At 47.9% G+C, this 16,043-nt stretch overlaps 1 protein-coding gene across 1 annotated transcript in view; it reads left to right on the top strand.

Annotated features, from left to right (window-relative positions):
* The first annotated feature begins 1,867 nt into the window (after positions 1-1,867).
* Positions 1,868-16,043, top strand: part of LOC139989798 (uncharacterized) — a 38,647-nt gene continuing 24,471 nt past the window's right edge. Inside the window, exons 1-4 of the mRNA XM_072008421.1 lie at positions 1,868-2,666; positions 9,027-9,363; positions 14,968-15,120; positions 15,378-15,494. Coding sequence (XP_071864522.1) covers positions 9,127-9,363; positions 14,968-15,120; positions 15,378-15,494 — 507 coding nt within the window. The 5' untranslated portion in view covers positions 1,868-2,666; positions 9,027-9,126. The remainder of the gene's footprint in view (positions 2,667-9,026; positions 9,364-14,967; positions 15,121-15,377; positions 15,495-16,043) is intronic.

Genomic DNA, 16,043 nt, shown 5'->3' with positions numbered 1-16,043 from the left:
GAGTCAATGAGCGTCTATAGTAGTATGCACGCTGAAGAATTTGATACCTAGAGTCCGGAGGACTGGTCATCGATAACTGATATCCGCTGAACGAAACGCGGGGGCATAGATCGTCGCGAATTGAGACGGATCGGGGCTTACGCATACCGCGCAGGGATTAGCTTTTCTTCGGACCGTGGTCGGTTTCGCGTAGCTGGCACGGCGCGGCGTACGGGGAAATCGATAAATATCCGCGTGATTTCAAAGTTCGCCAGACGGTATGGGTGGTCGCGTCGTTCGGAAATCGATGCGACGACATAGCTGCGTCGAGGAACCGCAGGGGGCAGGGATTTTACGTGCTCGTTGTGGAAAAGCGACGCGACGCGACGCATCGAAGTCTCTGAAGGACAAGAGAGAGAGAGTTGAACGTTTGGCCTGCCGGTGTCTAGTTGGAATTCCTAAATTCCGGACGCGGCGAATTGTTATCTAACTTGTTGGGCTTGGGTCGAGAATGGTTGGTGTCGGTGTCGAGAGCGTTCCTCTGGTGCCGCTTTTCGCATTAGTCACCGCGACGACAGGCGAAAGGCGGTTTCGTAGTCGTAGTCGTAGTCGTAGTCGTAGTTGTAGTTGTAGGCGAGAGCAACGGCAGCAGGTATACGCGTATTTTGTTTCGCTCGAACGACCACCGTAGTTGTCTATAAACAACCAACGATTTCCAGGTAGAATGCGCTACAATCGCCGGAGATTATGAGACAGCGGCACCTCTACGGATAATCTTACGACTTACGACTCTAATTGCTTTGGGGAAAAAAGAAAAAAAAAAAAGAAGACGATAAGAAGGATCGCGTGGTATAGTATACTGTGAGCGACGTGCCATTCGTTTAATCGTACGAATTCGCGATTCTTCGGTTGTCGCTTGACTTTCGCGAATCGATTTCCTCCCACTTGTTAAATTCGGTCGAAACGCGTTACGGTAGGTCGTTCACCGAGTACCACTGTCCGTATCCAAACACCTTTGTCCGCGTATCTGGTCGTTAGAAAAGCTCTGTCGAAAAAGGTTCATATATCGCGATCGAATGACGTCGATTAGAGAACGATCGAGAATCGGCGAATTTTCGAGGGAGTACTTTGGCTAAGGGGGAAAAAGTTGACCCTGAAAATGTGTAAATTCTACTGTGGAGCGAAACGTTGGCCGTGGTTGGAGGTAGGGAGCCCTCCGTGACAGGACCCCGCCCTGGAGTCGAACCCCCCATACCCCGATGTTCTTAGCGAGCTCGAGACAGGGCTGCCACCATCCGAACCGAGTCCCGGGGTGCCGGGCTCAGCCGATACGTTCCTGCCTCCCGTCTATCCCGGAGCTCATTCTTTCTCTAACCGTCGAGCAGTGCGGAGCGCAGTAAAACGAAGCGGAGCTCGGTTGTTCGAGAGTGAACGTATACGCTAACGCGGACTCGAGTAGCAAACGCGAACATAACGAGCTGAGCACGCGCGTTCGCGCGGATCAAAAGTACTCGCGACGAGGAATCGAGGAAGAAAGAGATCGTTACGCGCGCGGTGTTCGTTGGGCGATTTTTACCAGTTTGTGCGCGTTGGTCGAGCCCTCCCCACGCACGACTTCCTCGGGACAAAGAGAGAGAGGAGGTACGCGAACACAGCCGAAACTCCGTTCGGCGGGAACAAAGGAACGGCGGTACCGAGACGAATCGTTGTCGAGAGATCGGAGCAGAGAGAGGAAACGTGAAACGATCGATCGTTAGCTGCGGCTCCACGTAGTCCGGGGGTTCGCGATTATCGTCCTGTGCCCTGTGCCTGCCGATTGGTCGTCCTCGTCACGCTTCTATCGTACCTGGGGTGAGTCTCGCATCGCGATTAAGCCTGTCTATCGTGTTCATCGACGACTTCTTCGCCGTTCGAATCGTTGGAAAGGTGAAACCGGTGTTGTATCGTTGTTGGTCCGATGATACGTGTATAATACCGGCTTGTGGTTTAGAAGTTGAAGTGTTGTACGCGCACGAGTTACGAGAAAACATCGGGAGAGATTTTCGAAGCAGAAGAGCACAAAAGAGAAGGAAAAGGAAAGGACAGGATAAAGGAAAAGGGGGAAGGAAGAAAGAAAGAGAGTGAAGGCGCGCGCGCGCATACACGTACACGCACACGTACGCACACGTTCGAGGGAGAGAGAAAAAGAAGGAAAGAGCGAGCTACTAGCGAGCGAGAGCGAACGAGCGAGCAATACGTTGGTGACAGAAAGACGGTCGGACGGACAGACGGACCGACAGACGGACGCCGCTTCCCCTCCGCTTCTCTCGGCAGTCGGTCGCGCGTTACCGAGCCAAGTGGATGAGTTCGCGAACGCGCTCCTGCTAAAAGCTTCTGCTTGCTGTTTGTGCCTGACCGTAGGCGACTTCGGTGTTCCGTTTTCCTTTGCTTCTACCGAGCAAGCATATCCTCGTGTGTCTCTGCCATCGTGATTGGCTACTTCTCTTCACCTCTCGTACTCTCGTGTCTGTCTAGACGCCACGCATCGTGCTACACGCCCGCCACCGTCACTGCCGCCGCCACCTCGCCTCTACCTCTCGGAATAATATATCCAGTGTGTTTCTTGTGCGGAGCACCGGCGAGGGACGCTCTTTCACGAGAAAAGTTTCGCCTCGTCGCGCCACTTACGACGCCCTCGACTACCGGAGGTGAGTACCAACCACCCCGAGTGCTCGTCATTTCCTCGCCTTCGTTGGTTATATGCCGGGCCGCGCGCGCCCCAAACACTACACATTTTGTCTCTCCGCGTGTACGCAATACGTGCCGCCGCACCGGTCTTCTATTTAACGTGCCCACCGTCCTTTCTGCCTTTTCCGTCGTTCGTCGACTCCATATGTTTCGATCGGTCGGCCGTCGCATCGGTTGTCATGTTTCTTTCGCTTAGTGCCTGTCAAGAAAGGAGAAATGTAACATCGCGCGTCGAGCGGGATTTCGAGTGTGTGTACCCCCGCGCCATTTTGAAAATGGGCAGCATCAATCGATATAGCGAGCGCCGTGCGGAGCCGGCTTTCAATTTCAGCCGCTCCAACGGTTTCGCTTCCAGTTCTCGACGCATGCATCGCGACGTTTCGCCTGCGTCGCATCGATCGGCGTTTAGCGATCAGTCGGAAAAGCCGCACATTCGTATTTACATGAGCGAAGAATCGTTGGGAGCAGCGGCCGGTTACGCCATCTTGATTCCTTCTCCCACCACTTGGCCGGTATTAACCCCCGAACGATCGACCATACGCACGATTTCAAGACTACCAGTGACCTTTCCCTCTGGGCACGATCCATCGGAATCTCGCGATCGACCTGGCCTCATGGTATTCCGTTTTCTCTCCCGCTTCTACGTTTGTTTGGTCGATGGGGGACTTTTGTCAGTCCCTGGGCAGGACCCATAGAAATTGGAATTTTTTCAGAAAGCTGGCCTCGTGTCCCTTGAGTGAATCGACACGACCAGAAAATTTGCAACAGAATGCTTTGTCCGCTCTCGCAGATTTAGCGTTTGCTGTTACCATGGCAAAGGAGAAGGAGAAGGATAGAAAGGAGAATACGTTCTTGGCAAGCCGGGTGCCTTAAACAGAGGCGACGTGTTTGTCTACCTACAGTATTTCTCCCCTTCTCTTTCTCTCTTTCTCTCTCTCTCTCTCTCTCTCTCTCTCTCTCTCTCTTTCTGCTTTGTGCTGATTTTGCATAGCAGGCCTCTACCTGCCATGCATTTAAAACGCAGTCAAGGCTTCCACGGAAGCGATTGTTGTTGCTCGGGGAATGGCAGCCGGTGGAGAAAGGCCGAGAAAATTCTGATCGGACTAGCAGACCAGTCGCTCCTCCATACTCCGTGGTCCGTTGTTTCCCTTCGGGTTCCATGATCTCGTCGTATTCGTCCCGTAGGTAATTCATTAGATTTAGATTTAGACGATTGGCGTATATCGGCCGATGCTCGGCTTTGTGGATGTTTTGCGATTTGCCACGTATTATCGTCCCTTCGTGTCTCTTGCGCTGCCTTTTTCTCTGCTTGCATTGCTACGATCGACGACAACCAGTTTCAGCAGTGGCGAGTCCACGCCATCCATGCGATAACGGGTCGTTAACTTGCCTACATCTGCCTTTCTCTCGTTTACAAGAACGAAGAAAAGAGCTGTTCCGACTGCTTAGGCAGACGCGCAACGCCACGTCGGAGTGCTTTTGAAACGCGCTTTACAACTCGACCGGTTTTCGACCGAAAACTCTCCTCTTTTCTTCCTTTTCGTCTCTTTGATATTTTTTCTCCATCTGTTTCCATTGTTTCTCCCGAAAATGTTGATCGATGGGTCGAAGCGGTACCGAAACTGTAGCGTGCTTCTAACCGAAAGCGTCCTATCTTTTCCTTCGACTGTGCCGCGTCAGTCTTTTCATACGTCAGGAAAGTTTACTCGCGTTATCCTCTCGGCATTCTTATCCTTGCGTTCTCTATCTCTCGGTGTTTACACGAGATTTTTGGATTCAGCTTCCAGGGACTTTCACCCTTGTCGGGCCAAGTCCGCTTGGTGTTTACACGAGCGAAGGGTGCACACGCGGCGTGCGCCCCGATCAAAAATAGATCCACGTACTACTCCGGATATGTGTGTATTTTTAAGCCCACTCCAGTCGGGTGTACCCCGTGTCCTGGCCTGCCCCACCTTTGCTTCCAACCCGCGCGTACACAGGCTGAGCTTTCCTGTTTGCCCTTTACGACGATCACGGCGATTTTCATCGGCTGCAGTTCCCGTACGCACGCACGTGCGCCGCGCCGGATCCGTTCACGCATGCGGGACACGCGCCTGAATACGGGACGGCGACGTCGCTTCATTCTCTCGGCACACTCGTAATTCTCAATTTCGAGAACAGTGGCCTGAGCAGATGTGCTTTTTTCGACGGCGAATTATTCGCCTAACATCCCCGCGTCACGAGTATTAGGCGTGTTCGCCTTGTGAAAATAATGGACGATTGATTGGGTGTACGCTGTTTATGCGGCGTTGCCCTCGGCCCGTTACTCCGTGGGAATCAAGCCTGCATCGTGCTCTCGCACGCACGTACTCTCGTGCGACAAGGGAAAAGGAATTTCCCTTTTTTTTTTTCTTTTTCTTTCCTTTTTTTTCGTTGGACTGATATGCATTCTTTTTTGCCGTTAATGACTCAACGGATGTGACCGTGTATTGGTCGAGTACCGCGTCCGACAAGTTTGTAAAACTCGCGCGAGCCTTCGATGCAGTGTCCTTGATTTCATACAGCACGGTGCGTTAATCGGGACGATCGCGGGATCGTTGTACGATCGCGTTTACAAACGTGTTTCATGTTCTAACACGGATACCTTAACGACCCGTAAAATGTGAAAGTGCGTTTGATCAGCGATTAACCGGACGCTCATGGAACAATTTTCTGAGTCACTATGTAAATACGCTGAAAATGTTATCGTTATCGTTTCTCGAGAATTCGGCGTTCCCAGCGTTTCGTCGAATCGTGTAGATATAGTTTGGAACGTGCGGTTGTTTTGTAACAGCGATCGGAAGCGAGGACACTACGGCGACCGTAATATCGTTGAAATAGCATAAACGTCGTAGACTTTGTCTCATTAGCATCGTTCCAAGTGTATATATACCGTTGGAATTTAGTTTCCCATACGTTGTCCAACGCGGTCTTGGAGTGACATCGTCGTTCAGGCCTTAATAGTCTTCGACGGCAGTGACCTCTGAATGTGCCTATTAATCTATTGAGCGGATCTGCAGAAAGAAATCTCAGTACGTGTTTTATTTTTTACTATTCGTTCGCAATGAATCGATAATTAATTCAGAGATTGACATCGAAATCGATATTCTCTTTGTCTCTCTTTTCCCCGCTGTCGGTTGAAATCTACGGGTGACGCAACAGAAAGGCACGTTTGCGTGGAACTTCGTATTTTGTAAATAAAAATACATTACAGATGGTATGTGATAGATAGGATATCGCGTTTTATTATGATACGATTCCCTTGGCTATTTTGCCTTGTTTCTAGAAAAACAATAGTTACCGTAGTGAGTCGTTGAACCGGTATTTGAAGCGTGAATCGATGAAATAAGTGGTTTCGATGGCGGCCGACTTCCTTTCGCGTTCCTTCTATCTGCTTGGTTATACTACGTTTTACGCATCGTGACTGGTGGTACACCTTCAGTATTCTTTTCGCTTCGGTGGACGAAATATCTTGCAACGCGGTGTCGTTCATGATACGCGTTGAACGAGATATCTTACCATGTTGTGTTGTTTACATAAGACTGCGCGAAATATCTAGCGACGCAATATCGTTCATGCGATGCTTTGAACGAAATATCTCGCGTTTTAATGTTTACGGTTGAATGTCGTTTATCGGTCATCGTAATGTAACATTATGTACAATACCTTGCTTTGAATTATCTCATACGACAGAAAAATAAGCTCACTTGTTTACAGAAACGGAACATTTCCTTCGTTTAATATTTCTAATCCATTTCACATTCACAAACGCAGTGTCTTACGAATTGAATTTTATGCGAATCGTTGGACGAGATATCTCGCGTTCTAATGAAAATATATGCGTGATATCTTGTCCAAAGCGTCACATAAACGAAACGGTGAGATATTTTGTGTTCCGATGCGAAGCGGTTAGGGATCGTTACAGCTGTGCCGTGGAATAATATGCCAAGAAAAGACAGATATGTAGGGTGATTTTTTGGCTGTCATCGAATGGAACGGAGAACGGGTACTGGGTGTTATCTGGTGATGCAGTTTGCAACCGGCGATATACTAAATATAGGAACGTCAGCGAGAGATAAATCGTAGTAGGTACGAGAGTGAGTTACGAGAGGAAAGGTTATTTTTCCTGTGGGATGATTCCATGCTTCCCACGAGCATACGATAGTTCGACACGTGTTTTGACCTCTCCAACGTTCCACTTTCGATGTACTTTAGCCACACTAAATCTATTTTTTACCGACATACCATCATGGGTACCCCCGTAGTTGCATATGCTCGCTACACTCGGTAGAGATGAAACAACATAAATATTTGTCGAGCTTCTTCCTGCTGTCTAATATATGATCGAGACTAATTAAGCGCTTCCTTTTTCTCGGGATGGCTTCCTTGCTTGTTGATATTTCGTAACAGGAATCCTCGGAGCGACGAGGAAAGTCATCGAAAATTCTTTTATTCGTGGGACCGAAATTCCTTTGAAAGAGACCAAGTAACGTTCTCCTCGATAACGCTTCTCGTAATTCCATAGATTCATTGCGAAATGCGAAATGAAGCGGAACTTTTAATAGTATTTTTTTCGATCCAGCGAACCTATGCTTTGTACGCTGCTTACTCCAATTTGCTCGGAAAATTCAGTATCGATGAGTGCGAGGGTGTTTCGACAGTTTACAGGACTTATTCCGTTACATAAAAATAATGACGATGGCAGAAACTTCTTCGCTACATAGGATCGAAGCCGTTGATAAGATAGACGATAGATAATCCATATTTAAAAACACTGCCGATATCCTGCCCTTCTTCCAGGAATTTTTTCCGTCTCGGTTTCGAGTAGCCTCGTCGATATCAGACCATCACCCGGTACATGAAAGATGACTAGCTTCTAACGCATTAGCGCAAGCGTGGTCGGTCCGTGGAACGCAACTGGAAAGTGCAATGTACCGCGAATAGGCTACCACAGACAAATGCTATTATTCAATGACAACGATACGCGCGTGGTTCGAGCCGTGTTACCTTTGCTTTAGTAAAACTTGAATTATCGTTTATCATTAGCGACGCGCGATCGATCGTTTTACCTTTCCGGATTTGAAATCGCTCGGCGGCGTTGATTACCGTTAAGTGTTTGTCGATAGTCACGAAGTTACCGTTAGAAACGTTGCGTTGTATTATGTTTTTAACGAAAAGTCATCAACACATGCTTCGATGCTGAAGATTCGAAACGAACCTCGAATTTATCCGTTTGTCGAGATCTCGACCATTTTTCATCTTGGTCAGTCCGAATACAATGGATAAACCGGTGGTCGGGTAGTCGTGGTCGCAGATGCGTTACGCATTGTAGCTGCGAGGCGGGCAGCGGTGCGTAGCCACGCCACGTGCTCTTTAAACGCGTCTTACACACGAATGCGCTTGGTCTCGTGTTCGACTTCGCCTCAGCGTGCTAGTTTTTCGCACTCCTTGCTTGAACACAACGGATCGCTTCCTCTTTTACCGTGAGAGAAGCTTCGAATCGACCTCGGAACCGTTAACCAACGTTCCTGTCTTTTTAACGGCTCGCAGCCTATTTTCTAGCAGGATAATTAGAGAGATCTACTCGTTCGGAGAGCCTCTTGCTTCGCGCTTTCTGTCCTTTTTATCCGACGAAGCGATTTCCTTTCGATACTACAACTCAAAAATTATCATATCAGAAACTAACAAACGGATGAAGAGGTTTCGTTGAATTCTTTAACGCGATTACCTTCGACGTTTCATTCGCGAGGAATTTCTCTCTCTCGCGAAGCGTATCGCGTCGTTATACGCTTTTTCTGTTTTCCTCTTTGTCTTTCGTGCAACGAGTTCATATATTATTCATTATCGCTGGTATGCCTTGTGGTTTCTTTCACGAGCCGTGTATAGCAGCGAAAAAGCTTTGCACGAAGGTTGCGCTATCGAAGTCGGTCTTGGACGCGAAGATTCGAGTTGCACCTGCAACACGAATCGACAAGTCTGCTTGTACGAAAATCACAACGATATATCGAGTGTGACATTATCCGCATTTCGATACGATACCGGTGAGTCGCGCTCGCTTATCTCTCGATTCCAGGAAACCAATACGTCGTCATGCTCCCAATTAAGAAATGACTCTGCTGCGAGAAAGAGATAAACTTGGCCTAATGTTATACGAACGTTACTTTTGTTGTACTTTGGTGATATTCAAATGCGAAGAGCCGCGCATCGATAAACTCTATCGTGTTCCCTCAAATCAGAGATCGCTAACCCATACGCGAGTTATCGCGCTTGATGCGTCGCTCACTTTCGCCGCTTGATTGCAGGTCAGTTTTATTCGACGCACGACACCTGATCACAGCATCTGGAAAGGGCGAACGAGAGACAAGTGAGCCAGAAGGGGATAGAGAGGCAAAAAGAGGAAAGATGGGTGCGAGACAGAGCAGAAGGTCCGTGGACATAACGACGACTCCGAAGAAGGAGGGATTGCCCGCCGAAGGAGGTGTCGGTGATGCCGCTGCACCTGGCGATGGTAAGCTGGAAAGGATCGAAGAGACCGACGCGAAACCTACCACCAATGGAATAGCGCCGCACACGGACGTGATCGAGGATAAAGACAAGGATAAGGACGATGCAACGGAAAAGGATAAGGATAAAGAGAAGGTGAGATACGTCGGAAACATCGATGCTTTATTTTTTACTTATCGAATCGAATCGAAAATTGCTATTCGCCGTAGGCATGCGGCGATAGTGGGAACAGTGCATACGTGTATATTTGGAGGAGCGTTTCTTTACGACCAACGTACATATTTGTTCTCGATGACACACAGCGCTGGTTTGTAGAACGTTCTACAACACGTTTCCTCGAACTCGTTGAAACTTTTTGTCCTTTGAAAAGCGTCAGTCCGTTGAAATGAATCAGCAACAAACCGTACGGCGCGTAATCGCGAATACATTTCATTCGATTTTTTTCTAGAACACAATGTACAACTTGGTTATTAAATTCAATTGATTCACCGACTATGACACGACTTCTTGTTCGACAAGCGGAAGCACCGCGTTGCGTCTGTTGTCATTGATATGACGTTCTATGTAACGTTGCACGAGCGACGCGTATACTATACGCGCCCCGTTACGCACGTGCGTCTTGCGTGCGTACATCGCTCGCAGCGTTTTCGTGCTATTCCGAGATCGGCCTAGAAGATACGCCGGGCGTTTGACTCGTTCGAGAACTCCTCGTTGCAGGCAAAAATTCATAAAGCTCGTCTTACTCCGAAACGAGCGGATGCTCTAGTAAAAAATTTTAAAACGGTCGGATGTTGCACCAACGATCCGTCACGTTCCATTCGGCAGGTCGATGAATCGGTGTTATTTTTCGCGAACGTCGATCCATCTCCATATCAAGGAAATCTGAAAAGCATAACGCGGAGACTGTCAACGGCAGACATACTATATCGAAAGTTTGAACTGTCACTCTCGTCGAATCGCATAAGCGCCTCGCAATGTATATCGCGAAATGCTCCCAGCTAGACGAAACCTGATATTTCCTCGATTGAGTAACCCCGGCAGCTGTCATGCACTAGATACGGTAACGCGCGTGAAAGAGGGGCAGGAAGAAGGAGAGAGAAAGACCGCTCTTCTGCCTCTTGCTTTCATTTCCGTTTAATAGCAGGTCCTTTCCCATTTCCTTCTCCGTCTGACCGACGACACGAGGGATTTAAAAAGGCTTATCGGTCGTCTCCAATTTTTCCTGCTTCTTGGCGTCACGATTCTATTATCTTCATCGCAGAACTCGGCGTCGCGACGTGCTGTCCGCGCGTATTGATCGCTGTACATTTCTAGACCGAGTAGTATAAAGCTCGCCCGAGAAAGCCGTGCATTTAATTTCCTGGAAAAGTGTGTTTTTACACGCAGAGTACGCCCATTGTGCTACTTAACGAGAGCAGGATAGCGATCTTTCCAGAGGTGTGTAACGGTTCGCCTAGATAAACGCTAGAAACACGAGTAAATCGGACCGTTGATTTTATTCGACGCGAGAACGAAAGTGTTCTCTCCTACTGCTAGTGGAACGTATATACGAGGATCCCGGTTCGAAATCTTTCGATACAGCCTCGGTAAACGTAATGCTCGGTGTCGGTATCGATTTCTCGATCTCGCTTTCACGCACAAACTCACGGAAACCGCGCTAATTCGCCATAAGCGTGTTATCGAGGCCGCAACAGGTTCACGATCGGGTGTATCGCGATCGCCATGTCGCGCCGGATGCAAGTAGAGATAGCGGGATGTCGACGCAATGCTCGGCTTACCGAGATTACGTAGTCGTCGATCCAGATAGATTCACGGAAACACCGGAGAGTTGGCTAAATTTTCACGTAGAAAAAATATCGAAATACCGTTTCGTCGAGGTTGAATGGTGTTGACTCGGTAGCACCGGAGTACAGAGGTGCACGCGTACCAGTAACGCGTTCTCGCGACTAACTGTAACCGCGTCTGTCCGCGTAAACGTTCTTACCGGTGCATACCTAACTGTCCTAGACGAATAAATCTTTCGTCCTGTCGTTGGTTTGTGCGCCTGTACCCACCTTTTCACTAACCCTACCCACCGCTATTAAAATACAAGGCGCGCACCCGATCGTTCAGGCAACATCTCTCTGCAATCTTGCAAAATCTCTGAGCCAGGTGCGCGTACGGCAGTGAGACGCTGCTCGAGAGAATTCGCTCGCATCGAGCACCTGCCGTTGATACGTTTGCCTCAGCGACGTCTACCACATTCAGCCAACGTGCTTGCCGATCTTTTATTTTTCGTCAACGAGGATGTACGACGCGCCGTGCCGGCCGGTGCTTCGCGAATAATTTAAGATATATCTGCGGTCTGACTACGCGAGTCAATCTGATAGGAAGATCGGACCTTACTTTCGTAACCTTGTCCATGTAATTTAACAATATGTGCTTATAGCAACACTTACATGCGCAGAAACTGACTTTTCCGTGGAATTAACGTGTTTTAATTAAAAATACAATTTCGGCCTGCCACCGTTCTTTTTTCTATTTTTCGATCAAACCTTTTATCAGTCGTCGAAAGAGTTCTTGCGGTCGGTCGCGATGCTTGCGAACGTGTCTACGTTGCCGAGTAACCTGAATTCCTTGCGATAGTTTTATTTCGTCAGACAGGCCACTGTTGGTCGGGAACACGCGATGTTTTAAACGGCGCTTATGTAGCGTAAACCATCTTGAGAAAAGCGCTTTCTGAGTGAATCATCGCTTCCCCTCTCCAGAAGTCCAAAACCAACTCGGTTTATTAATTAATACGAGACGCGACTCATCTGTTTGTCGCCACTAATTAAAACTGCGTGCCGTTTGAATTCCATCGAATGTTTTGCGGACAAGCTACTACGTGTTGACAATAAAGGTCGCTGGAAGATTTCGCGTCGAGAAAATCAATTTGCCCCGAGGAACGGGGGACGAGACCGCGTACGATTTTTTACGCATTCCCTGGGCGAGTTAAAGACGCGACACCTAATCGTTTCGTGAGCCTTGCACATTCAGGGTGAGACCTAAACCGAAGGTGAATTTAATTGCGCATTTTCGAACGCGTTTGCATCGTATATATTAGCTGCCGAGGAAACGAAGCGGGGTCCGTTTGCCGCCTCAAGAGAATCGAACTGATCACGGAAGGTTCGCGATTATCTGCACGAAATTCGTAGATCCGGTGTCCTTGTCCAGTCACGTTTTGCGTGTGAATTGTTGCGAATTCCTCTGCCGAGATTCGCGTCGTCGTAACGTCGATGTTTTGCAATATTTCGCGATCACCGGTTCGTTTCGAGATTCGTTCGAGCCGAAAGCGACCGCGTGATATTTTAGTACCTGGGCTGATTCAACCGCGTGGAATTCGTCGTAGAAACTGCACCTGCATCGGACCTCGTTGTTCGCAGTGTCCTCGAACCGATGATTTCTTTGTATGCCGATACCGTTCGATCGAAAAACGCGAATTTTTGCATCGAGCGCAAGGTCTAGCTCGTCGTGTACCTCTTTGAATATCAACTCGTAGATAAATCACTGGCGCGCGTTTCCATGAATATTTAAATCGCGGTTGTGCGCTAGAAAAAACTATGAAGTCGAGTACGTGTGTTTAATTTCATTGGGAACGAACGCGAGCCAACCAACAGACGCGTTTCTCCTCTTTGCGACGTATGACCCCGCAATCGTGGGTTAATCGAGGATGTCAGATAAGCGAAATCAAAATTGACGGGGAGATGGAGGAGGGAGGAGGGGGAGCCAACGAACGAACGAACGATCGTTGGAATTTTTCATAATTTATCTTGGCGTGCACAATCGTACGAATGCGAGCACGTTGTTAATGAAAGATCTCGAAGGATAGAGACTCTGTAGATGAGGATCGTTGGCGCATATAAAGTCTTCGAACTTGTATGTGTAATGCCACTGCACGAGGAACGCGTGTCTACGCCATGCACATTGCTGTCTCTGCCTCTTCGCTTCTGCCACGTAGCCTACAGACCGTTTTCTTTCCTTTCTCCTCGGTATCAGTCACGATAGCGCGATATCCAAGACGCGCGCGTCTTCTTGTCTGGCTGGCAAGAACAAAAATAACCGGATATTTACATAATACATTCGAGGCAAACGACATCGCATCTGTATATAGACTATTCTTTCGATTTTCCACCCGATCGTCCGAGATCTTGAACGGTATTTCGAAGCTCGCTGGCGTTGTGGTTGAATAATGACTGGTTCGCCGGCTCGATTAGCGGTGTTCAATGTAATATACTCGATGAGTTAAGTCGTTCGTAGTATATGAAATACGCGAACGACCAAGTGGAATTGTTCCCGAGGATTTGCATCGATAATAGAGCGAACTGATGTTTACGCCATCGAAGGCGGTCAGGATCCGCCGCGGCCTTCAAGGAGCGTGGTAAACAATGCTTCGTTCGTCGTATTTCATTGTACCAGAAACGCTCAGGAATGTCGGAAATAATGATTCATAAAATAGAATAATTCAGTATCGCGTACAAAGTATACTTGCTCCGATCGTTATTTACGGGAAACCGAGCGACCGGTGTCGAGTATTGTTCTTTGATTAAACGCGTACACGAACATTACGCCTCTTATTTCTCTTTATCGTTGATCTTAACTCGTGGCTATGCTCTCCGAACTATTGTCAGGATTCCATAATCTCTGCAAGAAGCCCGCGTTTCACTTTACGATTCTTCGGTTGGAGAACCACTGATCGTTCTCTGTAATCTGAGATTTTCGCGGTTTCATCCTGTACGTCGTCCGACAGCCGCAGCTGTCTCATTCTGATAAGTCTCGCAACTGTTGCTGCGAGAGTGCGTTCTCGCTTTTTTTTCTCTTTGCTCCGGTCCTCTCGATCGGTTCACCGCTACCATTTTCTTGCTGTTCTTCTCGCACGCGCAAACACAAATCGTTTTCTTCGATCGCGGATCGTTCGATAGCTCCCGGCATCGCTTTGGAGAACACGGTGCCGTAAAATTCGCCCTACGCGATGATGTAATTGGGCGGCTGTGGTTCGCGTAAGCATGGCGAATGACGAAATTCCACGCGCGAGAACAACGCCTCTCGCTAATTTTTATGGATTTACCGCGAACTCGTATTTTTCCACGCCATACCTGGTAATTTTTCGCTGACTTGCGCTTTGTTTACTTAGATTTAAAATGCGCGCGCGCGCCCCTTTTCGCATTTGTCTTTCTATATCTCTTTTTTTATTCGACGAAAGAACTTCGATTTATGAATAATAAAAGCAGTTCACGCGGGACGAAACGACTTGTTCGAATATCGTATCGCCTGTGAAAGAAAAATGCGGTCTTCCCTTCGAGATGCTGCTTGCTGTTGAATTTACGACGCGTCGAATAATGTACAATATATTCGAAGTAAAGCGAATCGACGCGATTGGCGACCGAGCCGCCTACGGTCTCTGTAATTCTTTCATAAGAATCTGCAATGCTGGCGCACCTGCTGTCACGTGCTCCAAATCCTCGCCACACACCGATCGATATCGATGCCGATTTTACTGGTTTTACGAGCACCCGAGCACAAATTTTGTCACGGGGATTGTGTTAATATGCGATTGGCTGGATGGAGCCGTGTCGGTGACAGGCTACTTGCGTTCACTTTCGAATCCCTGCGAGTTGCTCCTTTGGATTCGACTATTTAAAGTACCACAATATTTCGTACCTTCAGATGATATCTCTCGAGTCAATTTTCAACCAGTCTTTCCTTTCCTCGTTGTTTTAGCAGGAAGAAGTAAAGGCCGAGGAAACGAAGCAAGAGCCGGCTGGAGAATCTCCCGCGGAAACGGCGGAGGTCACAACACCAACAGAAGGCACTCCAGCTAGTCCCAACACTGTCACCTCTCCAGACAACAAGGAAACCAAAAAGAAGGAAAAGGTGAGGTCGATTGTCTTGGAATATGTAATAATCCGTGATGATATACAGAAGACGAAACTCCATTTATTACATGGTAAAGTATATACACAAAGAAAGACTAGCTTCGAAGAATCAGATGGATTGATTCGTCGACGATACATCGCGCACGTGTATCGCCCGAACAGATTCTATGTGTGTACACAGCTTAGAAGAATAAGACACGTAGTTGCGCGTAATGAGTTCTTTGATCATTATCGATACCGTTTCCTCGTTCATAGATGAAGAAAAAGTGGTCCTTCAGGTCGATCAGCTTCAGCAAGAAGGACAAGAACAAGCCTGCCCGTGAAGAAGCGCCCAAGAATGGAGACGTCACCAAGGAGGAGCCTCTTGCAGAGGTGAGTGAAGAATCTTACCTTATCGGATCTTTGTACGCTTTTCTTGCGTCCCTGTAGAATCGAGGCGACGACATAAACGCGCTGAATCACAACCATCGTAATCTATAATATAACAAAGATAACAGAATTATTAATTACGTTATCTCGTATTCTGAAAAAAAGAAACGCATTTTGGAAGCGTTATTCAAATCGAAATTTGTCTTTGCGATTGATAGCTATCATCATGGCAGCGAGGTTCGAATAAACATGGAGCACGATATTATTGACGACGCGTGTATGTATAATCTGTTCAGTGGAAACAAAGCAACGGAAATCTAACTGTTGCTTCTAGCAGTATCTGGTCGATTCAGAGCACACGTTGCAAAAGACCTGGAGGTGAAACAATAAAATTTAGCCTGGCTCTGACCGATCGATCGATCGATTAGTCGACCGATTCCAGGCGTAGAAAGGAAGTCAAAAACGTCGGTGAAACTAGCGTAACGCAGGACACTGCTCGCTCGAGCGTGATTTGTGCTCTCTTCGATTTGAAGCAATCGGCGTGTAGTGGTA

This window comes from Bombus fervidus, chromosome 8 (genome assembly GCF_041682495.2).
Source record: "Bombus fervidus isolate BK054 chromosome 8, iyBomFerv1, whole genome shotgun sequence".
In the NCBI taxonomy this organism is placed as follows: Eukaryota; Metazoa; Arthropoda; class Insecta; order Hymenoptera; family Apidae; genus Bombus; species Bombus fervidus.
Note: the sequence above shows the minus strand (reverse complement) of the source record. Positions and strands in the feature narration are given on the sequence as shown.